The sequence below is a fragment of the Mchenga conophoros genome, linkage group LG20, assembly GCF_057382185.1.
Source record: "Mchenga conophoros isolate Kocher_MC1m ecotype Shallow Benthic linkage group LG20, M_conophoros_male_GT1.1, whole genome shotgun sequence".
Classification (NCBI taxonomy): Eukaryota; Metazoa; Chordata; class Actinopteri; order Cichliformes; family Cichlidae; genus Mchenga; species Mchenga conophoros.
In genome coordinates this window covers 19,206,383-19,233,992 of record NC_140545.1, presented here as the reverse complement: position 1 = coordinate 19,233,992, position 27,610 = coordinate 19,206,383, and the positions used below count along the sequence as shown (strand labels likewise).

Sequence of the window (27,610 nt, the reverse complement as noted above, 5' to 3'; positions counted from 1 at the left end):
TTCAGCTTGTGTGTCTTGTTCAGTGGTGGTCGTCTTTCAGCCTTTCTTTCCTTGGCCATGTCTCTGAGTATTGCACACCTTGTGCTTTTGGGCACTCCAGTGATGTTGCAGCTCTGAAATATGGCCAAACTGGTGGCAAGTGGCATCTTGGCAGCTGCACGCTTGACTTTTCTCAGTTCATGGGCAGTTATTTTGCGCCTTGGTTTTTCCACACGCTTCTTGCGACCCTGTTGACTATTTTGAATGAAACGCTTGATTGTTCGATGATCACGCTTCAGAAGCTTTGCAATTTTGAGACTGCTGCATCCCTCTGCAAGATATCTCACTATTTTTGACTTTTCTGAGCCTGTCAAGTCCTTCTTTTGACCCATTTTGCCAAAGGAAAGGACGTTGCCTAATAATTATGCACACCTGATATAGGGTGTTGATGTCATTAGACCACACCCCTTCTCATTACAGAGATGCACATCACCTAATATGCTTAATTGGTGGTAGGCTTTCGAGCCTATACAGCTTGGAGTAAGACAACATGCATGAAGAGGATGATGTGGACAAAATACTCATTTGCCTAATAATTCTGAACTCTCACTCCCGTCACTCCAGTGAATTTCCAGAATCTCCAGCTGGTACTGCCGGTTCCATAAACAAGTAAAGGAAGATGACAGTAGGAGTACTGAGATTCCAGAGTGTTGGACGAAGTCAGTTGCAAGAGCAATAGTAATGCCACCATCTGTTTCCTGCAAAGGGTTTGAACAACCTCTTTGCCATTTCTGATACACAACTCGCACATCTTCTAGGTTGCTGGCTTTAAAAAAAGGTTTTATGAGTGTTTCTTGATGTGTGTGTGTGTGTGTGTGTGTGTGTGTGTGTGTGTGTGTGTGTGTGTGTGTGTACGTGTGTGTGTCTTTTCAGGGCATGCCTAAATGTGGAACACTCCAGCTGTCACATGTGGGAAAGCCAGACCCTATCAGACCCAAGAAAAACTGAAACCTAAGGACGACATGACATCAACGAACTGAGTAAATTAATATTTATGGTCGTGGTCCACATTACCATACAGTATGCCTCAAAGCCAAACTAATGGATTCTGAAATAGTAATTCCTTCATCCAGGTCTGAATATTTTCAGACTAATTATTTATTTGAAAAATATTTCTGCATTTGAAATAAAGTTACTGCTGCATAAATATTTTACTCGAGGAAAAGATTTATTTATCTCAAAAAGGAATTAAATAATTCTCCAAACCAGTTCTCATGATGCTGGATTTTACTGGAGGTATTTTTGTAGAACACAGACACTGTAAAGGAAAACTCATAAGATGAAAAATATATGTACAGTATACAAATCGAATCATTTACAGTGATACATTTCAAGCCTGTGAAGTCAACTTTAGTCAGCTCTGAATTCACTAAACTCCAACGTACTCCTCCTTAAACTAACTAAATTCAAAAGATTTTTCTTGCATTTCTGTTTGTATACTGCAAATGTAACCTTTTCCTCAAATTGTCAAACGAATGTCTAAACTAGAGACAGCCCAACAGATTGAGCTAAGTGGAAAGTACAAAACGTGCTGAAATGTGTGTGTGTATGGTTGGGAGAACCAGTAAAAAAGGATAGTTGTCACTTTAATTCTGAATGAAAAAAGCTGGATTATGTATTGTATTGTTTCCCATACTTGTGCTCAGGTGTTTATTCCATAGTAGGAGGGAAGGTTTGTTTACCAGTTTCCATCGTCCTTTTATTGCAGAAACAGGGAGAGACGACAATAGATTTGCCATTTAGAGACATTTCTAACAGTCTGCTAAATGGTAAGTTGAGAGGTACTTTTCTACTCAATTTTGAGCACTCAAAATGCTTTCTCACCACAAGTCTCACTCATCCAATCACACTGTGATGATTCGCTCAGGTGTTTGCTCTCTGTCAGCTACGTCTCTCTTCTGATATGAAAGGGTTTTTTGTCAGTGCCTTCCCCTGAAAGACATTCATACAGATCTTTGATCTATATGCAAGCACGTCTATCTAACATTCACATCGAGGGCAACTGAGGATACTTTGACACAAGGACAACGGATCGATTCACCAGCCTTCCAGTTGGTAGACATCCATCCCTTTTTTATGACTGTAACATCTGTAACATTTCTATAATAATTAAAACTGAAGGCTACGACCAAGCAAATAGTAAGCAAATCTAAAGGTTTTTCAATCACAGAGTGTTCTTAGTTTTTAACACATTGCTTCTGCATTTTGGCTTAGGTTTTGTTAAATAAATAATGATACTCTGAAATCACACTTTTGACCTAAACAGACCCCCCCCCCACACACACACACACACACACTTGTACACAGCATAATACAGCTGTACTTACACCTAACCTGTAAAATAGCAATTCTGTACATTAATATTAGCCTGTAAATTTGCAATTTTTATACATATATCAACATATACACCTTTATATTGCATACTCTGCATATATTATCACTGTGATAGTGTTGCAAGTTTACACCCACATATAAGCTACAAGATCTACAAAGCACTGTTTTACTATTTTATTTATTATTACTTTCTTTTAGTCGTGTGAAGGGAACCTGCAAAGTAAGAATTTAATTGTGCTGTGTAACCACTTGTGTTTTGCGGTGTACATGACAATAAACTTCTTGAATCTTCAATCAATACATTGTGGCTGCAGCTCTGAGGCAACATGTTTACTTTTGTTGGATCCCAACCGGGCCTTCCCAATATATAAAGATTCTTTTCTGTTTAAAAAGTACTAATCTCTGATTAGGCTATGCAGAGCTTGGATGGAGCCATGGAGGAGACTTGCCTAGCTCCAACTGCTACTCCACCTTGCAGATGTTGATCCTGCTTCCTCTGAAGGCGTGCTTGTCAGAATGGCATTCTGCTCAAATCTCCTCTCAGTCACACCCATTATTACCAGCTCTCCTCTAAATCTTTATTAACTGGGTAAAATTTAGTGGTCTGAAAAAGTGGGCCCAAGGATCCGTTCATTTTAAGGTTAGAGTAACCTGTAAGGATTCTTTGAGTGATATGCATGTCTTTACCATTACTGTTTCATAAACAGTAATGGTAAAAGCAAAAGCAAAGCAAATAATATTGATCACAAAATCAAATCGATTGAATTCTACTTATCTCTTTGACCTGCGTTGAGTTAATGCTGATTTTAATAATGATCTTGAGAGGAGAGAGACTAATGAAAGAAAAGGCACACCCTGGCCTGAAGATGCACTTATCTCTGTGTTCTGTGTTGATATACTCCAACAAGCATCCCCTGGAAATTCAAATCCTCTTGAATCTAATGAGCAGAGAAAAAGTCCACAGTTTGGCAGTGGTTGATCCTTCTGGTATCTCTGCTTAAACTTCCAACTGTAAAATCTTAGATCCAATTATCTGTAGTGCTCGTCTCGCAGGAGACAAAGCAATGAACAACTTATCTCTTCTGCACAAAACTTTTATACTTGGTATACCTGGTCCTCATCTTTCCCCTCCCTCATCACATCTTCTTGTCTTTGTTGTACATAATTTCACTACATATGAACATTAAATCAAATATGAATATACTTTCTGTCATGTCTTTAGTTTAGTTTATGCTATTTTACTTCAACAGGATTTATCGTTGTCTCAATCACATGAATTTCCACTCTAATATGATTTCTTTTCAACTCGGTTACACACAAATATTTTTTCTCGCTTTTTCTCTTTACAGAAATAAAAGACTGACAAACACAACTCTGTGTTTGTCAGTCCTGGTATTCTCAATTTTCCTTCTTACACACTCTCACAGCCTCCAAGGCCATCTTTGCACAAATAAGTCACTCCATATGGAATCTCAGTGAGAGACGTGTTAGTAGAATCATTTCATAGTTTTTATTTTCTTATTTGTTATATTGGTTAAACTTATACCTGATTACATTCTGATTGTTATTAAGAATTAAAAAAGATTAACTATTAGCAAAATCACTTATAAATTATGATTCTGTGTTTAACAATTACAACATACTTAATACCACTTCTCTCATATAGGTAAACTCTATTTTTAGCACTCTGTATCACTTTTAACATATAAGACTCGATATTAAACCCTTTTACGCTTTTACTTTCTCTCTGATGTAATGAGAGGTAAACCAGGGGAACTTTAATCTCTTTTAGTCCCACCTCTCTTGACACCCCCTCCTCTGTCCTATTCAGCTCGGCAGGGCACTGTCTGCATTGCACACAATGAACGTTGTAGAAAAGAGCAGAACACAAGACGTACACCCTAGATGTCTTCTTCGGCGTCAATGATGTTGTTAACCCATTAACGCTTATAACCAGTTCCCACCAACAGGTTTTTGCTTATTTTTAAACTGCCATAACTCTTGAACAGTTTGCACAATCTGAAGAATTCTAAATTTCCGAAAACAGCAACTCTGCTCTCTTCAGTGATATTAAAGTTATTATTGGAGTCAGTCATCTCAAGCACCGTGTCACAGCAGTGAAGGCAACGGTTGAGAGCAAGTGAGTAAGTACGACAGAGTTATGCTAAAATGGCAATGTTTTCATGTGTTTTGCCATGCTTTTTCTATATTTTTATTGTCATGGTCACGTCAGTCAGACCAGTGACTAACTCAACAAGTCAAGACACTGGCTCGGATTGTGGCCTAACTGGTGGCAATCATGTGTCAGGAGCAGGCAATGGTGCATCACTGACAGTTGGACTAGCTGCAGGACCAGTCCAAGCACCAGACAAGGATGTTGAAGAGTCTGGTTGCTAGGGCTGGTTTCTCACTGGCATTACTGCCAGGATCGGAGGGAGCAGTGGAAGATGTCGGTCTGATGAGGAGGTGTGTGCATGGGGACATACACAAATATCCCACAGTACTGGTAAAGATTAAATACAGGTGCACACAGAGTCAAGATGGTGGTTAGGTCACATCTGACGCATCCCTTCATTCTGGGAACAGATTGGCTGGAATGTGCAGATGTGTTCACAACCCACAGTAAGGTGGAGTAATGTGAGGTTGTCTGAAGCTGACTCTGGGGAGGAGGAGACAGCATCTTCTCGGGAGGCCCCGCCTACTCCAATAATTTACTCCACATAGCGCTGACCAACCTGCATTTTGTGTTGATTAGAGGCAGACTGTATCGAGTGAGTTGTGAAACTTGCATGGAAGAGAAATGCAGCCAGCTGTTGGTCACAAAGAGCTGCAGAGAAATTATTTTCAAGATAGCTTATCATAACCTCATGGCAGGGAAATATGACAAAACTCTGGAACAGCTCATGGCCCATTTTTATTGGCCAGGCATCAGGGAGAATGTGGGAACCAGGCGGCTATCCCAGAAGTGCCTTTGGAAAATACCTTGCATGGAGGTCTCATCTGAGCATATTGGCATTGGATTTCATTGAGCCACTTCACCGGAATGCACGAGAATATCAATTCAATTCAATTCAATTCAATTTTATTTATATCACTTTGTATTAGTGGTGAATTATGCAGTGTAATATCCTGAAGCAGTGCCACTGTGCACCATTTCCACAAAGACTGACCAGGGCACTTTGTCCTAGTCTGAGGCAACATAGGCAGCTTCTAATAATTTAATGGACTTGTAATTTTTTCTTCCAATTCTAATAAAGGTATTCTTTCTTTATTTTTCTTATGTGAACAGCAATATATTATTTTCTGCCACATTACTACATTTCCTGCTTCCTAAAGAGGCCACTATTTTTTAAGTAAATTGCCTACTCCCTTTAGAAAATAATAATGAAATCTTATTCTTTACATAAGGATTTATTTAACTTCCCATTCCTAATTAGTGGTGTCACTTTCTTTGTCAGAGAGAAAGACACTGGTGCATGACCACTGATACTAATAGAATGAATCTGTGATGAATGTCTGACGGTCTGGGATATCGATCATAATGGGGCTACAAACTAAAAGTCTACGCAAGAATAGTAGTGTACAGGTGAAAAAAAGTTTTAATCCTTACGAGTGGGGTGATGTGAACACTAAGCATTGGATAAACGAAAATCCTTCATGTACTGTTTAAGAATTTCTGTAGAAGTAGTGTAGTGTAAATATTCTAATCTCAGATTATTGGGCAGTTCAAGCACATTCAGAGTTCAGGTGGGGAACTGTGTAGTTTACATTATCTTACACAGTGTTGCCCTGGTGACAATCTGTTGTACAGCTAAAATAAAGTACCTTTTGTCTGTATATATACATTTGATTACAGAATGAATGAAAAACGTTGCACTTAAGTTACTTTAAGCCGGTTCATTTCAAGATGCACTAACATCATCACTATGCATATAAAACTATTTGTTTATTCTTGCTGCTCTTCATCTGTGAACAGAGCCAGGGTGGGCATGATGGGCTCAACATTATATCACAATATTTCAAGAAAAATTGTGATAGTGACATCAGTTTGTTTCGTTATTTTCTTCTTCTTTTTTGTTTTATTTGTTGCTCCTCCTGACATTATGGAGCACAACTAGCAAGTTCGACCAAGTTGAGCCATTGGTTTACGTTTGGGTTGCAGATCAGCATCTCGTCCTTCGTAGCTGGAGGAGATGCAACTGCATTTTTTATCTCATGTGTGTGAAACACTCATCTTTCCACCTTTAGCAAGAACAGTTTTCATATTTTGCAAAGTATTGTGATTTGCTGGAGCTGTTTGAAGTAGCTAAATTTTAGATGCTAAAAACACAACGATGTAGTAATTTGACATTTGATGTAAAATTTACATTGGTGTTACTGCAAGCGATATGATAGGGCACAGCCATAGAACAGTCTAGTGAGGCACATCTCATAAGAACTCATTCACACATTCCTTCTTACCTTTGCAGACTGTACCATTCGCCACAGCCTCGTATCCAGCTTTACACATACAGCGACCAATAGGTACCATCCACTCCCCATCCCCATTACAGTACAGCTTGATGGGTACATCCACCTCCTCCCCATTAGGAACACACACTCCTCTGGCTGCCACAAGAGAGGTGCTCTCTGCTCCTGACAGTGTCTCAGGGAAAACCGCCCCATTCTGGATTATATGGGGACATTTCCTGTAGAAGACTCGGACAGCAATGAGTGACATGCAGGCACCGTAATCCTGGAAAGCAAGATAGAAGCCATTGTGGGAAACAGGTCCAAAGCTTCGAACTTCACTGTTGATCTTCATGATGCGGCCACCGAGATCGACCTGAGAGAAGCTCTCGTCAGCTGCAATAGTGTCCACTTTCACCCATGGGTTTTCCATCCAGGGTGGGTATAATTTAGTGGCCTTATCCAAGTCAGATTCAAAAAAATAGAGGTTGAAGGTCTCCTTGCAGGAGCCAGGGACATTGGGTATGGAACTACAGTCCCGTACTGAAAATTTCATCTGGACATGGATACGCTGAGCACCACGGCGACGGATGTATTTGGTCCGGACCCAGTTGTTTTGGCTGCTATTAAAGATATTGCACACCTGGTATGTTCGGATGGTGTTCATATTTTCATCGTATCCACTAACTTCTTCCCACTAGAAGAGAGCCAAGAAACAGAGCTACTGATAAAGTGACAAACATGCAAACACTAAAACACTGAAGGCAACTTGGAACAATCCAAAAGCAGAAGAAGCTAGTGGAGTCAGCCAGTACTGCTGATACCAACACAGATACTTTTAACCCACAAAGGCAGCTTATAGAGGGGAGAGCAGTCACTTACAAGTCACTCATCAGAAGTTTGCAACCCATTTTAATCACCACTAAATCCCTGTGATTTTTATTTTCCATAATAAGTAGTTAATAGAGTAAAACACACTTTTGTGCTTTTCGTATATTTTGAAACTGGGATTTTTGGAGATCTGGAAATCAAATGCCCCATCTCTATGGCACATTGGGTCAACTTCTATTGTTTAAGTTTGGTTAAATAACATAGATGTGACAGTCAGCAGATAAAGGTTCAGATATTTTTCACAGGGCATGTTTGAGATATATTTTTTCATTTGCAGAAAAAAATTAATTATTAAACGCAATTGAGTATCAGCTACATACTGAGTTTGGAGGACAGAAACAAAGTATTGATCCAGCCATGTTAGCATTGATCCGATACCAATACCAGCATGCTATCAATATTTGGATGTAGCAAGCAAGGTGACGTAAATTAACTTAAATTATTGACTTAAAAAACTGACTTAAATTCTACAACTTTTAAAGCTTGGTTTGGAATTTTTTGGACAGTGAAAAAGTATTTCCCCCCTTCCTGATCTCATACTTTTCATATTCTTCACACTTAAAACTTTCATGTCATCAAACATCAAATATATTTAATAAAGATGCAGTTTTAAAGATTGTGCAGTAATGATGGTATCACTGGATACCAGCACAAGAATATTAATCTACTTTACTGATAAACATGAAGTATTACTTCTACACAGTGTGCTGAACTTGATTCTTCAGAAAGCTGATTCTGGACCAATGGCATATGTTTGACCTCCAGTTTAAAGTATAAAATTAAAAAAAGGTTAGACCCACGTAAGTGGGCTACCATGTGCATATTTTCCAGGTGCTGTCATTTAATGGTGTTTTTTGTTTATTTTCATGACTGTTTACATTGTAGATTCTCACAGAAGGCATCAAAACTATGAATGAACACAAAACTATGAATAAACATATGAAATTATTTAGTAAACAAAAAAGTGTGAAACAACTCAAAACATGTTTTATATTTTAGATTCTTCCAAACAGCCCCTTTGGCTTTGATTCCTGCTTTGCACACTCTTGGTATTTTCTCCATGAGCTTCATGAGGTTGTCACCTGAAGTGGTTTTCCAACAGTCTTGAAGGAGTTCCCAGAGATGCTGAGCACTTGTTGGTCCTTTTGTCTTGACCATAAAGGCCTGATTCACACAATCTGCTCTGAACAGCTGATGTAGAGATGTGTCTGCTACTGGAATCTGAGGTGCTGTGAACTTGTGATTTCTGAGGCTGGTGACTCGGATGAATGTATCCTCAGCAGCAGAGGTGACTCTTGGTCTTCCTTTCCTGGGGTGGTCCTCATGTAAGACAGTTTCGGTGTAGCACTTCTAGTGAGAAGAAATGCAGTTTTTGCGACAGCACTTGGGGACACAATCAAAGTTTTAGCAGTTTTCTGGACTGACTGACCTTCAGTTCTTGAAGTAATGATGGACTGGTGTTTCTCTTTAGCAGTGTTGGGGAGTAACGGAATACATGTACCGCCGTTACGTATTTAAAATACAAAATATGAGTAACTGTATTCCGTTACAGTTACCGTTTAAAAAGGTGGTATTTAGAATACAGTTACTTTGTTGAAATAAATGGATTACACTGCGGTACTTTCCTGTTTCATATTGTGGCGGGTCAGGACTGTTTGGGTTTTGTTTGACAGCTACGTTCTGTTGTTCCAGGCGGCAGCGTCACGGTTGCCATGGTTACAGGGCGACGCTCTCTCTCTCTCTCTCTGCGACTGTGTGCTTCCTGGGTGAGAGAGCGCCTTTTCGTTGTTGTTGTTGTTGTGCTAAGCTAACAGGCAGAATGCTACAAGCATAGCTCTAAAGAATGTAGCATCATGGGCAGTGTAGTCCGTGCTGCAGGGAGAATGGACTGCCATACACGTTATGGGTCTGTGAGCGCGAGGAGGGAGAAAAAGGGCAGTGGAAAGGTACGAGTTGTCATCGAGGAAAAACGGGAGCTGGAAGCATGTAAATATAATAATAACCACTTCAGCCAAGAAGAGTGCCTGACGAGCCCAGTTGTAAGTAAGCTATTAAAACTTGACTGTACACCGTGTTCGTGTTTTCCTCCGAAACAATAAGTTCCGTTGGAGCAGCCTTTCAACGCCTCTCTCTGTCTCTCGCAATAAAAGTTGACCCAGACAACAAAGTAAAGCTATTTTTCGGCTAGGAGCCGACAGGGACCCCGTATTAGTCAGAGGTCCCTTTACTACAGTTCGGAGTCGCGGACCTTCAGTAATAGTAATAAATCACAGCAATAGTACATTCACGTTGTTGTAAAAAGCATGATAATATAGTGAGTAATCCAAAGTATTCAGAATACGTTACTGTCATTGAGTAACGTAACGGAATACGTTACAGAATACATTTTGGGGCATGTATTCTGTATTCTGTAATGGAATACATTTTAAAAGTAACCTTCCCAACACTGCTCTTTGGCTGATTGGTTCTTGCCATAATATGAATTCTAACAGTTGTCAAATAGGGCTGTCAGCTGTGTACCAATCTGACTGCTGCACAACACAACTGATGGTCCCAACCCCATTAAGAAGGCAATAAATGAACCCTGACAGGCACACCTGTGAAGTGAAACCATTCAGGTGACTACAGCATGAAGCTCACTGAGAGAAGGCCGAGGGTATGCAGTGCTGTCAACAAAGCAAAGGGCGGCTACTTTGAGGAATCTGTGATATAAAACACATTTAGAGTTATTTACCAGTTTTTCTTTGCTACATAATTTTATATATCTTGCTTCATATATTTGATGTCTTCAGTTTGCCTCCACATTGTAGAAAGTAGTAAAAATAAAGAAAAACCATTAAATGACAAGGTGTGTCCAAACTTTTGACTGCTTATCTACACTGTGTACATTGTTCCTAGTGTGTTGATTTTTCTACTCACCCCTTGAGATGGGTAGGTGGTCCAGCCCAGTTCTGCTGTTGCTGTTGTTGAATCCATTAGTACCTCTGGAGATAATCAAAAACCAAAAAGCCTGGCGTTAGAATTAGAATTAAGTTACACTGCAATAAAATACTGTGTGTATTGAGCTCTGTTCACACTGGAAATGATTTGCAGTGATGTAGTGAGCAACATTCAGTGACTTCAAATGACAAACAGTAAAATAACTGAAGTGGATGGCCTACGAGATAAAGAACCACCAGTGAGACACAGAGCACTAATGACTGATATATATTCTGGTAGTTAATACATCAGAGGTTTAAACCAGAGCCTGGAATGTCACCTAGTGATCAGACGTTAGCTTTAGACCAGTGTGAAACAACCAAAGTACTTCCAAAGTACTTTCCCTGTGTTCCACATTACTCATTTTGTTCCTCTTGTCTCCGTGTTCCATGTATCCGCTCTGTCTCCCAAGTCAGTCATGCCCCCATGTCAGTTTCTCCCACAATCTCAGTATTAAGCTCGTGTGTCTTCGTCCTCCGTATTTGTCTTGCTTACTGTTTTATTTTTATCATCCCGTGTCCTGTGTTAGTGTTACAGTTTTGCTTCCTCCCTGTCTTGTTATGTCAGATTAGGTCCAGTTGTGTTTCTCTCCTGTCCTCCCTCGTTACTGTTTGTGTATATATTGTATTAGTTTCCCTTTGTTTGTTGTTGGATCATCTGTTTGTCATACGTCAAGCTCAGTTATCCCACATTTAACTGTCTTTGTCCATATTTATGTTTTATGTCTCAGCTCATCACGTTTTCAGGTTTTAGTTGTTTTACCATTTTTTTAGGTTAGTCTTTATTTCCCTTTTGTTTTCTTTTCTTTGCACTGTGTTTAGCCGTCAATAATGTAATAAGGAGCATTATAATAAAATGCCAGAGGATCGAAAGAATAACACAAAAGGTACATGGACTATTATAAACAAACAAACCAAAGCTAATTACCCAGACTTTTTCAGAGAAAAAATATGGTTATTACAAATAGGAATGAAGTGGTTAACAGATAATGATAACAGGTAATGATTTCGTTGTCAGTGTGGGTCCAAAACTGGCAAAGGAAATTTAAAAAATACCCTGCTTGAGGAGAACAGTGTGGGTGAGGACTGTGACCAGAAAATCCTAATTCAATCCAACTGGAAGTTGTAGAAGAAAGTTAATAATTATTTATTATTAACTAGAAATAGTTAATAAATGTAAAAACAAATTTCAACAGATAGCGATGACCAGTGTTGGGCAAGTTACTTTGAAAAAGTAATTAATTATAGTTACTAGTTACTTCTTCAAAAAAGTAACTGAGTTAGTAACTGAGTTACACGATTCCAAAAGTAATTAATTACTTGAAAAGTAACTGTTGCGTTACTTTAAAAAAATATTTAACCCTCTGGGGGTCCAGGGTATAATTGTCTATAGACAGATGTATGTGTATGTGTTTGTATGCATGACCATTTTGGTTACAAAATTGTAGTTAAATTTAGGGACAGGACCCGATATGCCACTGCTTCTTCCTTTGATACACCTTCTGTTTTTGCTTCATGGATCCATTTGCTGGAAATTTCTTATGCTTTCCATTTCCTGTGTTTGTTTTGTTGAAATTTTAATTGTTCGAAAGAAAAGAAAAAGAAAGAAAAGAAGAATAAGTCTTGTATTTGTCCAGCGTCAGATTAAAATGTAAGCACCCAGTGTTGCATTCAAATGTCCCATTTTCTGGCTGCTCGCTTTCTATTAGTATCAATAGTGATTAATGAGGAGTTGGGAAGAAGCGGCAAGCCAGGTGTCACAGCCGCCGCTAAATAGGAAGAATAGACGCCATGAGCGCTGACCTGCAACCAATTCCCACAGACTCAGCCAAGAAGGGTGGAGAAGAGTAAAAGCCCCTTTTCCGTTAGTAGAGCATCGGATCGACTCGCCACAACTCAACTCAGATCAACAGGTTTTCCATTATAATGGAGTACGACCTAATATGTGTGGTCGTCTTTATAGCAAAGTGACGAGCATCCTGTTACGTAATTAGTATGTGACTAGGGATGGGTACCGGTACCCGGTGCCATTATGGCATAAACGGTAGTAACCAGACCGAAAAGCAGCACACATTTCAGTGCTTTATTTCTGTGCTTTTTTTCCTGAGATGTCATACACTTTGGATTCCAGCCAATCATTTTACCTTTGCGAGCATAGTAGGCGGGTCCAGGTACATACGTTCTTTTAGAGCAGAGCTACAGATTAAAAATGCCCAAAGCGAAGGGGTCAAAGTCTGGCTGTACTTCACAGCAAAAGATGCAAACTCAGCAGCCTGCAACAAGTGCTTTAAGGTGATACTGTGCTATACACCTGGCGACGTATAGCATTTTGTCAAAAGCTGAGAAATGCGCTGTATTTGATAGCTTGCTGTGAGACCTCACACCGGGCAAATCTACTGCGGGTGGGTTGCCTGTTATCTGAGGCGTTAGCATCATTCCCCAAAAACCCAAAGAGTAGAGTCCTGGCCCCTAGCCCTGCCAGTGTAGCAGAAATGATGACGGATGATGATGGCAGCAGCAGCAGAGAAAAGATTAGACTACATCCATAGTGGCTCTTTGAATTTGCCATTGTATCTCCTGCTTGAATCAAATTGTCTCAGTCTGACAGCCTCTTTTATAACTTGCAAACCTTCTTTCAAAATTAGAGAGAAAGAAGTCACAATTTAACATGTCTGTTAATTGTGAAGAGCAGTGCTGCAATAGAGCATTTAAATACAGGCTAGCATGGGCTGGAGCTACTGATGGGAGATGGAGATAGACAGGGGAAATGGGGACATCATGGGTTTGTGAGGGTGGGGGTGCATTAGTATATGTTGCCCTCATTTCGTGACTAGACACTCACTATGGCAGCTCAGTCTCAGCAGCTTGAATGCAACTAAGTGACTACAATATGCTGGAACTACTGCATATTCAATCTAGTTACATCCTGTTTAAATTAGAACGAATTGTTTTCTCTGAGATGTATAATCTCTGTGAATTACTCTTATTAATGGCAAATTTTTGTTTTACTAAACCCTTGTTTTGATGCACCTTCTTAACATTTATTGTAGAAGGCACTGTCTTTCTGTACAATAATGGCTCTCTGCCTTTCCACTGTCTCCATCTGTCACTGCAATCCTGCAATACATATATAGAGAGATCTCTTGTTCTGCCTCTGCTTCATGAATCAGTGAAAAGTAGGGCAAAGAGGAGGAGAGAGTGGGCCAACTAAGGCCAGCAAAAATAATCCTTGTAGGCTTCACAACGCTCTACATGTCATGCTGGATTAAACCCACAGGGATACCTCAATAAAATTCACTAAAATTCACTTTGCTCCCAGCACTGCCTGCCATGCTGCTTACCAGCTTTCATACTCATCTGTCCTCATATCCAAATTCCTAATTTCTGGGAAATATATATATATATATATATATATATATATATATATATATATATATATATATATATATATATATATATATATATATATATATATATATATATATATATATATTAGGGGTGCAACGATATTCGTATCGATATTGAACCGTTCGATACAGTGCTTTCGGTTCGGTACGCATATGTATCCAACAATACAAAATTTGTAATTTATTTAATCAACTTTCCTTCTGACGATGCTGTCTGTGTTGAGCGCTCAGTGAATCTGCGTTCGACTACTCCGCCTAGGTTACACTGTCGAGCGCAGATCCACTGAGCGCTCAACAAAGACAGCATCGTCAGAAGGAAGAGCGCAGGGCAAGCTAGCGAGACAGAAGTTAAGCTCTCCTTGCAACATGGCAAATTGAACCTCCCCCACCCTCATTCAGATCTGGCGTTTGGAATTATTTTGGTTTTCATGTGATGTATGACCCTGAAGGTAAGCGCGTCATGGACTAAAGTAAAACAGTATGTTGGATGTGCCACGCAATGCTCAATTACATGGGTGGGAGCTAGTGTGTTAGCGCAGTTAGCTCGTTAACGTGTTGGCCGTCTAGCCCCATGCACGGGACGATCAGGGGTAGCTCATTAACGGAGATTTGCCGTGTTGTGGCGTTAAGGTCATTTCAACGAGATTAACCTGAAAGCACTAGTGGGAACACAACGAATATGACTGCACATTTATATCATCCTAGTGCAAAAACAACAAGCATGCATGCTACAAACTTTAGCCGAGTCATTTAGACAGCCATTAGCACATGATTCTCCTTATGGGGACCTGATATGTTTAATATGCTGCTGAGAATATAGGCCAGAAGAAGCGTATAGTATAGCTTTTATTTTGGAAAGAGCCATTTCTCTGTAATAAACTCTCTTTTCCAAAGATGCATGATTCCTCAATCAGATACAGGGCTCGCAATATCGCTAGCCCGACGTCCAGGGGCTAGCGATTTTCCAGTCGGGCTACCAAAATCTATCTCTGCCCTGCCCGTCGGACTATTGTAAGAAGGAAAAATATATGTCAATGCTCTTGCATTCTTTCAGAAATGTAGCTGGGTAATTATGTCATTGGCATCGGTGAGCCACTGTCAATATGTGACATATTGAAATCGCATTTGAATTTGCGCTTGTTTTTTTGCTTTCACTTTGCAATCGCTCGGACAGCACTGATTGGTGAGTGATGATAATTTGCGCACCAATTCCTCTGACATCGTCTTATTAATCGTTAGCTTACTACACAAACATGACAAGTTAAATCTCCCGCAGCAAGCTTAAATATGTGAGAGAATCGCTGAGCGTTATGTGAGTGCGTGTGTAAAAGCAGCAGGATATATATTTTAGTTCTGCTGAGCCAAATAAGACAGGTCAGGGTGAAGAAGTGACAGCCAAAGAAAAGCTTACCACAAAACGGAAAAGTTATGACAAATCAGACCATAAGGCAAAAAGAAAATGCCTCATAGTCTGATTTGTCATAACTTCTCCGTTTTGTGGTAAGCTTTTCTTTGGCTGTCACTTCTTCACCCTGACCTGTCTTATTTGGCTCAGCAGAACTGAAATGCTTTTACACACGCACTCACATAAGCTCAGCGATTCTCTGCGCGATCAACCTCTCACATGTTTAAGCTTGCTGCGTCATGTTTGCATAGTAAGCTAACGATTAATAAGACGATGTCAGAGGAATTGGTGCACAAATTATCATCACTCACAGATCAGTGCTGTCGCTCTCTATACACAGTTCGCACGATTGCAAAGTGAAAGCAAAAAAACAAGCGCAAATTCAAACGCGACTTCAATATGTCACATATTGACAGTGGCTCACCGATGCCAATGACATAATTACCCAGCTACATTTCCGAAAGAATGCAAAAGCATTGACATATATTTTTCCTACAATAGCCCGACGGGCAGGGCAGAGATAGATTTTGGTAGCCCGACTGAAAAACTCGCTAGCTCCGGGACGTCGGGCTAGCGATATTGCAAGCCCTGTATCTGATTGAGGAATCACTCATCTTTGGAAAAGAGAGTTTATTACAGAGAAATGTCTCTTTCCAAAATAAAAGCTATACTATCCGCTTCTTCTGGGCTATATTCTCAGCAGCATAAGGAGAATCATGTGCTAACAGCTGTCTAAATGACTCGGCTAAAGTTAGTAGCATGCTTGCTTGTTGTTTTTGCACTAGGATGATATAAATGTGCAGTCATATTCGTTGTGTTCCCGCTAGTGCTTTCAGGTTAATCTCGTTGAAATGACCTTAACGCCACAACACGGCAAATCTCCGTTAACGAGCTACCGCCGATCACTCCGTGCATGGGGCTAGACGGCCAACACGTTAACGAGCTAACTGCGCTAACACACTAGTTCACACCAATGTAATTGAGCATTGCATGGCACATTCAACATACTGTTTTACTTTAGTCCATGACTCACTTACCTTCAGGGTCATACGTCACATGAAAACCAAAATAATTCCAAACGCCAGATCTGAATGACGTTCAATTTGCCTGTTGCAAGGAGAACTTAACTTCTGTCTCGCTAGCTTGCCCTGCGCTCTTCCTTCTGACTATGCTGTCTGTGTTGAGCGCTCAGTGGATCTGCGCTCGACAGTGCAGCCTAGGCGGAGTAGTCGAACACAGATTCACTGAGCGCTCAACACAGACAGCATCGTCAGAAGGAAAATTGATAAAATAAATTACAAATGTTGTATCGTTCGATACATATGCGTACCGAACCGAAAGCACTGTATCGAACGGTTCAATATCGATACGAATATCGTTGCACCCCTAATATATATATAAACAACAAAAAACACCCAGCACGCCCCTGCGGGCGGTTTATCCTTCAAGCTCGGGTCCTCTACCAGAGGCCTGGGAGCTTGAGGGTCCTGCGCAGTATCTTAGCTGTTCCCAGGACTGCGCTCTTCTGGACAGAGATCTCCGATGTTATTCCCGGGATCTGCTGGAGCCACTCGCCTAGCTTGGGAGTCACCGCACCTAGTGCTCCGATTACCACGGGGACCACCGTTACCTTCACCCTCCACATCCTCTCGAGCTCTTCTCTGAGCCCTTGGTATTTCTCCAGCTTCTCGTGTTCCTTCTTCCTGATATTGCTGTCATTCGGAACCGCTACATCGATCACTACGGCCGTCTTCTTCTGTTTGTCTACCACCACTATGTCCGGTTGGTTAGCCACCACCATTTTGTCCGTCTGTATCTGGAAGTCCCACAGGATCTTAGCTCGGTCATTCTCCACCACCCTTGGGGGCATCTCCCATTTTGACCTCGGGACTTCTAGGTTATACTCGGCACAGATGTTCCTGTACACTATGCCGGCCACTTGGTTATGGCGTTCCATGTATGCCTTGCCTGCTAGCATCTTGCACCCTGCTGTTATGTGCTGGATTGTCTCTGGGGCATCTTTACACAGCCTGCACCTGGGGTCTTGCCTGGTGTGATAGACCCCAGCCTCTATGGATCTTGTGCTCAGAGCTTGTTCTTGTGCTGCCATGATTAGTGCCTCTGTGCTGTCTTTCAGTCCAGCTTTGTCCAGCCACTGGTAGGATTTCTGGATATCAGCCACCTCCTCTATCTGCCGGTGGTACATACCGTGCAGGGGCCTGTCCTTCCATGATGGTTCCTCGTCTCCCTCCTCTTTCTTGGGTTTCTGCTGCCTGAGGTATTCACTGAGCACTCGGTCAGTTGGGGCCATCTTCCCAATGTATTCTTGGATGTTCCTTGTCTCATCCTGGACTGTGGTGCTGACACTCACCAGTCCCCGGCCCCCTTCCTTCCGCTTAGCGTACAGCCTCAGGGTGCTGGACTTGGGGTGAAACCCTCCATGCATGGTAAGGAGCTTTCTTGTCTTTATGTCAGTGGCTTCTATCTCCTCCTTTGGCCAGCCTATTACCCCAGCAGGGTACCTGATCACGGGCAGGGCGTATGTGTTGATGGCCCGGATCTTGTTCTTACCATTCAGCTGACTCCTCAGGACTTGCCTGACCCTCTGCAGGTACTTGGTGGTTGCAGCCTTTCTAGCGGCCTCTTCATGGTTCCCATTTGCCTGCGGGATCCCCAGGTACTTGTAACTGTCCTCTATGTCTGCAATGTTGCCTTCTGGTAGTTCAATCCCCTCAGTTCTGACTACCATACCATCCGACTACACTTCTCCAGTCCGAACGACATTCCAATGTCATTGCTGTATAGCCTGGTAGTGTGGATCAGTGAATCGATGTCTCGTTCACTCTTGGCATACAGCTTGATGTCATCCATGTACAGGAGGTGGCTGACAACTGCTCCGTTCCGTAGTCGGTATCCGTAGCCAGTCTTGTTAATGATCTCACTGAGGGGGTTCAGGCCTATGCAGAACAGCAGTGGGGACAGAGCATCTCCTTGGTAGATCCCGCACTTGATGGTAACTTGTGCTATGGGCTTGGAGTTGGCCTCTAGTGTTGTACGCCACATCCCCATTGAGTTCCTGATGAAGGCTCTTAGGGTCCCATTGATCTTGTACAATTCTAGGCATTCCAGTATCCAGCTGTGGGGCATTGAGTCATAGGCCTTCTTGTAATCAATCCAGGCAGTGCACAGGTTGGTCAGTCTGGTCTTGCAGTCTCGGCTGATTGTTCTGTCTACCAGTAGCTGGTGTTTTGCACCTCTGGTATTCTTGCCAATTCCTTTCTGTGTCCCGCTCATGTATTGACCCATGTGCCTGTTCATCTTAGCCGATATGATGCCTGACAGGAGCTTCCATGTAGTACTGAGGCAGGTTATTGGTCGGAGGGGACCGGTCCCTTCTTGGGGTCCTTGGGGATCAGGACCGTCCGACCTTCAGTTAGCCATTCCGGGTGTCTCTCGTTAACTAGCAGCTGGTTCATTTGTGCTGCCAGACGCTCGTGGAGTGCAGTCAGCTTCTTCAGCCAGTAGGCGTGAACCATGTCGGGCCCTGGTGCTGTCCAACTCTTCATACTGGAGACCCTTTCTTGGATATCTGCCACTGTGATGGTTACTGGACCCTGTTCAGGGAGGTCGCTGTGGTCAGCCCTCAGATCCTCTAGCCACTGAGCATTGCCGTTATGGGTTGCATCCTTCTCCCATATGCTCTTCCAGTATTGCTCCGTCTCCAGCCTTGGTGGTGCTGTTCTCTTATTGTTCCCTTGCCACTGAGAGTACACCTTTGCTGGTTCTGTGGAGAACAGCTGGTTTATTCTCCTGCCTTCTATCTCTCTGGTGTACCTCCTCAAGCGGCTGGCCAAGGCTGTGAGTCTTTGCTTGGCAGTTTCCAAGGCCTCAGGTATGGACAGCTTGCTGTATTTCTTAGGCACCTTATTTGTCGCACCTTTCTGCAACTCCGTTAGTTGGCTAACCTCCCTCCATGCTACTTTGATCTTGCCCTCTAGCCTCCTTCTCCATGGAGGGTACTGCCCCTTGTGGCTGTTCAACTTGTAACCAAGCATCTCACTGATCACTGCTGCCGTATTGTAGATCAGCTTGTTAGTGTCGGTAATTGTGGTTGTAGGTATTGCCCGTAGTGCTGCATTAACATCATCTAGCAGACCTTCTGAGGGTACTCTAGCTGTGAGAGCAGTCCCTTCTTTCGAATGTTGGAACACTGAGCTACTAGTTGTTTCGCCGTCATTGTGGATGTTGGGTATCGAAGAATCCATAGGTCCCTCATCCTATACATGTAGCCCCTTCCGCCGGGGTTACTTGCGTAGTAGCATTCCAACAACGCCCTGTTTTCGTCCCTTGCCCACCGATGCCTTCTTGTTCCAGTAGCCCACTTTTCGTCAGGGTGCCCTGGTTCCTCAACACCTGACGCGGACCTTGTTGATCCGGGCGACGTCCGAGCCGGCATGCCTTCATATTTATCTGTCTCGCTCATGTCTGCGGTAGGCTTGCTTAGCATAGGGGGTCTAGCCTTAAGACCCTTACTGGATACAGACGCCCCAGGCAGGAATCGAACTTGCGATCCTCTGTTCCAAAGGCGTGTAGTTTAACCACTACGCTATCCAGCTGCTATATATATATATATATATATATATATATATATATATATACACACACACACACATGAGGGTGGTATCACAGTGGCAGATATCCAAAAAAAGGGTCTCCAGTATGAAGAGTTGGGCAGCACCAGGCCCTGACATGATTCACGCTTACTGGCTGAAAAAGCTGACTGCACTCCACAAACATCTGGCAGTACAAATCAACCAGCTGCTAGCTGATGAGACACACCCAGAATAGCTACCAAGGAGATGCTCTGTCCTCACTGCTGTTCTGCATAGGCCTGAACCTCCTCAGTGAGACCATTGACTGACAAGACTGGCTACGGATACCAATTACGGAATGGAGCAATGTAGAGGACATGGATCCCGATGACATCAAGCTGTATACCAAGAGTGAACGAGACATTGATTCACTGATCCACACCACCAGGATATACAGCAATGACATCGGAATGTCGTTCAGACTGGAGAAGTGTAGTTGGATGATAACAAAGAGAGAGAAAGTAGTCAGAACTAATAATAATAATAATAATGGATTGGATTTATATAGCGCTTTTCAAGGCACCCAAAGCGCTTTACAATGCCATTATTCATTCACTCTCACACACTGGTGGAGGCAAGCTATGGTTGTAGCTACAGCTGCCCTGGAGCTGACTGACAGAAGCGAGGCTGCCATTTCGCGCCATCGGCCCCTCTGGCCAACACCAGTAGGCGGTAGGGTAAAGTGCCTTGCCCAAGGACACAACGACCAGGACAGAGAGCCCGGGGATCAAACTGGCGACCTTCCGGTTACAGATACGCTTCCCAACCCCCTGAGCCACGGTCACCCCAGAAGGCAAAACTGCGGACATAGAGGACAGCTACAAGTACCTGGGGATCCCACAGGCAAATGGGAACCATGAAGAGGCCGCTAGAAAAGCTGCAACCACCAAGTACCTGCAGAGGGTCAGGTAAGTCCTGAGGAGTCAGCTGAAGGGTAAGAACAAGATCCGCGCTATCAACACCTACGCCCTGCCCGTGATCAGGTACCCTGCTGGGATAATAAGCTGGCCGAAGAGGAGATAGAAGCAACCGACATCAACACAAGGAAACCCTAAGGCTGTATGCTAAGTGGAAGGAAGGAGGCCAGGGACTAGTGAGCATCAGTAGCACAGTCCAGGATGAGACAACAAACGAATACATCATGAAGATGAATATATGAATGAATACCTCAGGCAGCAGAAACCCAAGAAAGTGGAGGAACCAACATGAACGGCCAGACCACTCCATGGTATGTACCAGCGACAAGGCACAATATAAAGTGCCTTGAGGCAACTGGTGTTGTGACTTGGCGCTATATAAATAAAATTGAATTGAACTGAAAAATTGAATTACAAGATGCTAGCAGGCATGACATACATGGAACGCCATGACCAAGTGGCTGGCATAGTATACAGAAACATCTGTGCCGAGTATGGCCTGGAAATCCCAAGGTCAAAATGGGACACGCCCCGTAAGGTGGTGGAGAATGACAGAGCTAAGATTCTGTGGGACTTACAGGTACAGACTGAGAAAATGGTGGTGGCTAACCAACCAGACATAGTGGTGGTAGACAAGCAGAAGAAGACAGCCATAGTAATAGAAGTAGCAATACTGAATGACAGCAACATTAAGGAAAAAAAGAAGCATCATGGGCTCAGAGAAGAACTCGAGAGGATGTGGAGGGTGAACGTAATAGTGGTCCCAGTGGTAATCAGAGAACTAAGTGTGTGGCTCCAGCAGATCCCAGCAACAACATTTAAGATCTCTGTCCAGAAGAGCACAGTCCTTTTTTTTTTTTTTTTTGCCTGCCCCATTTGGTTCTTTAGCCATCAGAATTGTTGTCTGAAGACCAACAAGGATACCCAATGGATTTACTTTGCCAAATGGATCATCGTGGCACACAATCACACTCCCCAAACATACTCTATACCCCGGGTCCAGGTATCCTCGCCCCCAGAGGGGGAAACAGAACCCAGACCCAAGAGATGTTACCCTTCCCCCCGGGGTGGAGGCAAGCAGACCGTCTCAGGCTCCGCAGCAGCAGGGAGGCCAATCAGACAGCCAACATCTCCTCCCAGCCCCCCCGCAAGGCCCTATATATATGTGTGTGTTATGAGAGTGTAAGTAATGTGGATGTCTAAGTTGTGAGATAAAATTGAGGCACAGGTGGCCAGAAGGGGACAGGGGGGGGGGGGAATGTCTCCCCTGCACCCTTGTGACACACCCGCACCCCAAGGCCCTACCTGTGTGGGTGAGTGTGGTGGAGCGGGAAGAGGGAGGTAGCCGGGGATGGGGAGGAAAAGGAGGGAGGGGAGGATGCCCCTCCCTAGGACCAGCTCCCCTGCTGACCCTAGTAGGCACCCCCGTCCTCTGGTACCCACCAAGGCAAGGGAGCCCAGGTCCATCCAGACCGGGGCCTACGGTAGCACTGCCAAGCCCCACAGGACCCGGGGTAGCCCACCCTACCCCACCGCAGAGGAAACTGTACCCACCCCAACATTCAATCGTCTCCCAGACTACACAAGACAACAACCTCCAGGTTAAGTTTATTCTCCACCTCTCCTATGTCTCTCCCCCACCTGCAGAGTGGACTCCTGCAAGGATGGAACAACCTCCCCGCCAGTTGCAGAGCCCCCCAGTTAGGCCGATGCACAAGAGGCCCCCTGCGCCAGGGCTGAGCACCCGTGCACCCACCCGCTCACAACCTCGGTGACACACCGACGAGGACCGAAGCCCAGTGGAAATCAGAGAACTAGGTGTGTGGCTCCAGCAGATCACAGCAACAACATTTTAGATCTCTGTCCAGAAGAGCACAGTCCTAAAATATTGCACAGGACCCTCAAGCTCCCAGGTCTCTGGTAGAGGACCCAAGCTTGAAAGAAAGACCGCCCGCAGGGGCGAGAGATTTTTTATTTGTTTTAGTAGAAGACTTTGGTATTGGTATAAGAGAGAGGCAAAAATTGTGTCCATAGGACAGTTCTAAAACTGCTGACCAAAAACAACACTCATCTCATCCCGACTCATCCCAACAACAAGACTCATCTCACATTAGCCCAAAAAAAAAATAAATCTTGATGATCCCCAAGAATACTCTATGGATGGCTGTGACAAAAGCATAAATTTTTTGAAGGTTTGAGTCCTGTTACATCTGGTGTAAAACTAACACAGCATTTCATAAAAAGAATGTCATACCAACAGTCAAACATGGCAGTGTTAGTGTGATCATCTGGGCTGCTTTGCTGCTTCAGGAACTGAATGACTTTCCATAATTGATGGAACCATGACATCTGCTCTCTACCCGAACATTCTCAAGCAGAATTTCCAGCCATCAGTTCATGCCCTGAAGCTCAGGTGTGCTTGAATTGTGCAGCAGGATAGTGATCTTAAAAATACCAGCAGGTTCACCTCTTAATGTCTTAGAAAATCAAATAAAATCCCCAAACTTTTTGGAGTCCAGTTGAAATGCTTTGGCACGAAGTTAAAGAGAGTGTTCATGTTTGAAAACCCTCCAGTGCGGCTGAATTAAAAATAATTCTGCAGTGTGCAACCATTGGCGTTCAAGATGGTATTGCATTGTGGATCACAATCTGATGGTACTTTTCTATGTTAATAATTAGTTCATTAGTTATTAGTTTTGAAAAGATCCCCCAAACCACTGGCTGAAATACCGCCTCCACTGTGTTTTCCTGATGGCTGTAGACATTCACTGTTGTGCTTCTTGCCTGACCTCCTCCTCCAATGATTTGAACAACAAATTTGAAATCTGGATTTATCACTCCATTAGACGAGATGCCACTGACTTTCAGTCTTGTGCAAATTGTCAAAACTCATACTTTTTTCCTTGTTCCCGTTCTTTGTTAATGGCTTCTTCACAGCCACTCTTTCACTGAGACCATTTTTTATAAGGCAAACAGTAGATGGAGGTGCCAGATGCATCTCTCAGGTCCAGTGTCAGGTCTTTGACAGAGCATGTGACTTTCAGATACCATTCATCTATTGCAGATAGTTTTTAAGCCTTTCACTTCTTCTTCTTTTCTCCACTTGGCCAGTTTCCACAATTCTTTTTAAGAACACAGCGTACACATGACAAGATATGACCAATTTTGGCAATGGCTTTGTTGGCCAACAGAGTTCTGACTCTTTGTCAGCCCAGACAAGAAATCTGGGCTTATTGCTGTTTTCATAGATCAGTGACAGAATTGTCGGAACTTGGAGGGCTTTCTCTAAAAAATATAAACTAGCTACTTTGCCAGAGTCCGGAGGTCTTCTACATGAGTGAAATGCAATTTTCTCTCCAGCTTACATGCTTTTTATACTTAATTTGTTTTTTGTCTTTTTGGGGGGGGGGGGGGGTTGTTCTGGTTTGTTTATTTCAGGTCTGAGAGCAGAACCAATCTCTATGGCAAAGGGGTTTTTGGGGATGACAGGAGGAGACAGCAACAGTAAGAGACTGGCATACACGATTCCTGGTTTCAACTCAGGATAGTCACAAATTCTTCCAGATTTCTAGAAATGAGAGGTTCCATCTAAAGTGGGATGGATATCAACGCTCCTAACAAAGACAGGTTTTCCGCAGAAAGTTTTCTAATTATCTATCACGCCCACAATTTTGGACAACAATCAGACAGCCTGTGGTTTAACCCATTAAAACCAGTTTAAGTTTAAACTTTTAGGTAAAACAACCTTGACCCATTGGTGCAATCAAAACGTCCACTGGCTTCTAAAAGCATCAAGTCTACGCTTTTTCGGTGATATTAGGATCATTACGGTAATCCCAGGTAGGGCACCACATCCAATTCTCTGCAAATAACACAGAAAACATGAAAAAAAAACCCACACAGTAAAAAGAACCCCAATGCCTGATCAAATTTTTGTTTACTGCTCCCTCACACCTACTCACTTTCTCTACTCCCAGCCAACTTTTGTCCTTGCATTGCTGCAGTGATACCATTTCTGGGATTACCATAATGACCACAATATCACTGAAACACACAAAGTTGCATCTTTCAGGAACAAGCTCTCTCTGTCTGTCTTTGGAGGGTTAGGATAACGTCCATCTTCAGTGGCGGTCCTAGCCTGTTTGGTGCCCTGGGTGAAACACTCCCTCTGCCCCCCCCCCGACACACACACACACACACACACACACACACACATAAAACCTATTAAGGATTGTACATTAAAATAAAACTGTTGTCAGAACCATACTGAATTTCACCAGAGAAACACACACACACACACACACACACACATATGAAGAGAGTATGCATAGTATGCAAACGGCTACCGGACAGCCATCATAATTCATCATACAATGAAAATAGGACAAATCAACAATTTGACAACATTTGACACTGACTAATTAACTCATTCACTGCCATTGACGTCTATAGCCATCAATTGCAGTGAATGAGTCAATGGGTTTAACTCATTCACTGCCAATGGCTGGCAGTGAATGAGTTAATATTACAATCTGTAGCATAATGTATTGTTTGGAGTTTAGTCTGTTACTGTTACTATTTTTACCATTTCTTCTTGGAGCAACTGTAACCCACATAATTTCCTTGGGGATTAGTAAAGTATTCTGATTCTGATTGTTTCAGGATGACCTGCCATGATCCAATGACACATCTGCTTACCTGTATCTTTTGCTCGTTTCTCCTCCTCCTCTTTTCTCTTTTTTCTAAACTGAGGACCTGATGGCGTTGAACTTTTCTTGTCCATCTTGGTTTTAATTTTGCACTCCAGTATGAACACCCATCCCCCAATCCGAGAATCATAACCTAATAGACCTACACCTTATTTCACAGATTCGCTTTGTCTAGGGTTTATGTCTGGGATTTTGCACAACCCAGGATTCAAATCATGAATACATAATGGGCTTGGATTTACAACATTATGAATGAAATGTGCTCTATTTGGAAGCAGCAGGTCTCCCTCCCCTTTCGACAGGCTGTGTGTGAGACTTTAAATCAACAAACTGTAAATTTTGTCGGCATGATGTTGGGGCAGCATGAGTACCACCAATTTTTATTTAATTTTTTTGCCGATGCCCGTGATGCCGCCCCCCACCACGATGCCCGTGTCGCCCGTATCAAAAACCGCTACTGTCCAGCTTAATAAGTCACTACTGGTCCAACTTGAGATGTGATAAGAGAAACATAAGTCCAACATTTTTTAGCAGAATTACGTACCAACTCAATATTAATTTTAGTGACTTCCAATTGATGCAACCAGGTGCCATTATTTCTGACGTGACCTATGATCTTACCAAATCTACCCATACTCTTAGCCAGCAGTTTCCAATTCTGTGTGCCTGCCCCTGGAATACAATCAACTATCGTTGCTAGAGTCTGTAGGTTCCTGTTTTTAAGAACAGTCCCTAATAACCATTTTTTTCCTTGGATGGTGGTGTATTGGGGGGGGGGGGGGTCTGTTTAGGCCAACACCTCCTAACAGTCAGTCACCCAGATGAGCTGATGTCCCAGCGGCTTGGCAGAACCTGCTGGGGCCATCTAACCAGAGCTAAGCTACTTTGGCCCACACCAAGGGGTGTGGTCCTGGGTTTTTTTGAACCAGTGTCTGGTATTTTGTATTATGTGTTTTGGCATTGTTGAGACTTATTGATTCTTTAGGAATTATGTGATTCTAATATTCAGTTTTGATAGCGTATGAGTTTGGTGACTTGTGATTCTAGTTCTTAGTCCTTTCCCTTTCCCTTATTTCACTCTGTTTTAGTCTCACCTCTGTGTGTTCTCCCCAGCATCCCCTGTGTTGTCATGTCTGGTTACGAATGTCAAGTTTCTGTCTCGTCTCCATCTCGCTCCCGCTCTCTTTATCCCTTGCTCTCGCTCAAGTGTGTGTGTCTTAAGGCCGGGTTTTGTTTCTGTGTTTCCTGTCTTATTTTGATAGTCCTTGTCTCATGCAAGGTTATTATCGTTAACAAAAACTAACGAAATAACGAAAACTAGAAGTGAAAAAACATTTTCGTTAATGGAAATAAAAATAAAAACAAAAAAAGGAAAACTAACTAAAACTGTAATGAGTGTTCACAAAACTAACTAAAATTAACTGAATTATAGCACAAATGTGTTTAGTTTTCATTGATTTGTATGTGTCATACAATAGTCAAGGGTGAAAATGAAGTTTAGTTTCCAGATTTTTTTCTTGCTGTCTCATTATGCCAGCAGGTGGCAAATACGTTAGTCGAGTCGTCTGTGTTGCTGCTCCGTCCACGCGCAGAATCATGTCAAGAAAAGTCGGGAGAAAGCGCCAGAGTCCAATTTGGGATTACTTTGAATATGACTGTGTTTTGGATAAAGCAAGTGTCTTGTAGTGGAAAGAGACAAATTATGAGGGACATTTCTAAAGGGAAAAAATCCCACAAACCTTAAAGTTCACTTGAAAAGCTCACACAAGAAGGCTAACCTAGCTTACCTTGAGAAGGTAAGGGAGCACACTCAACCCTCATCCCCAGAA

The 27,610-nt window shown here is 42.7% G+C and overlaps 1 protein-coding gene across 2 annotated transcripts in view; it reads right to left on the bottom strand.

The window, feature by feature from the left end:
* Positions 1-27,610, bottom strand: part of LOC146550629 (ephrin type-B receptor 2-like) — a 90,973-nt gene that overhangs the window by 49,048 nt on the left and 14,315 nt on the right. For both annotated transcript variants that reach the window (XM_085258844.1, XM_085258842.1), the window contains 2 exons: positions 10,633-10,697; positions 6,835-7,519 (listed from right to left, as the gene is read on the bottom strand). In XM_085258844.1, the coding sequence (XP_085114970.1) occupies positions 6,835-7,519; positions 10,633-10,697 (750 nt within the window). The remainder of the gene's footprint in view (positions 1-6,834; positions 7,520-10,632; positions 10,698-27,610) is intronic.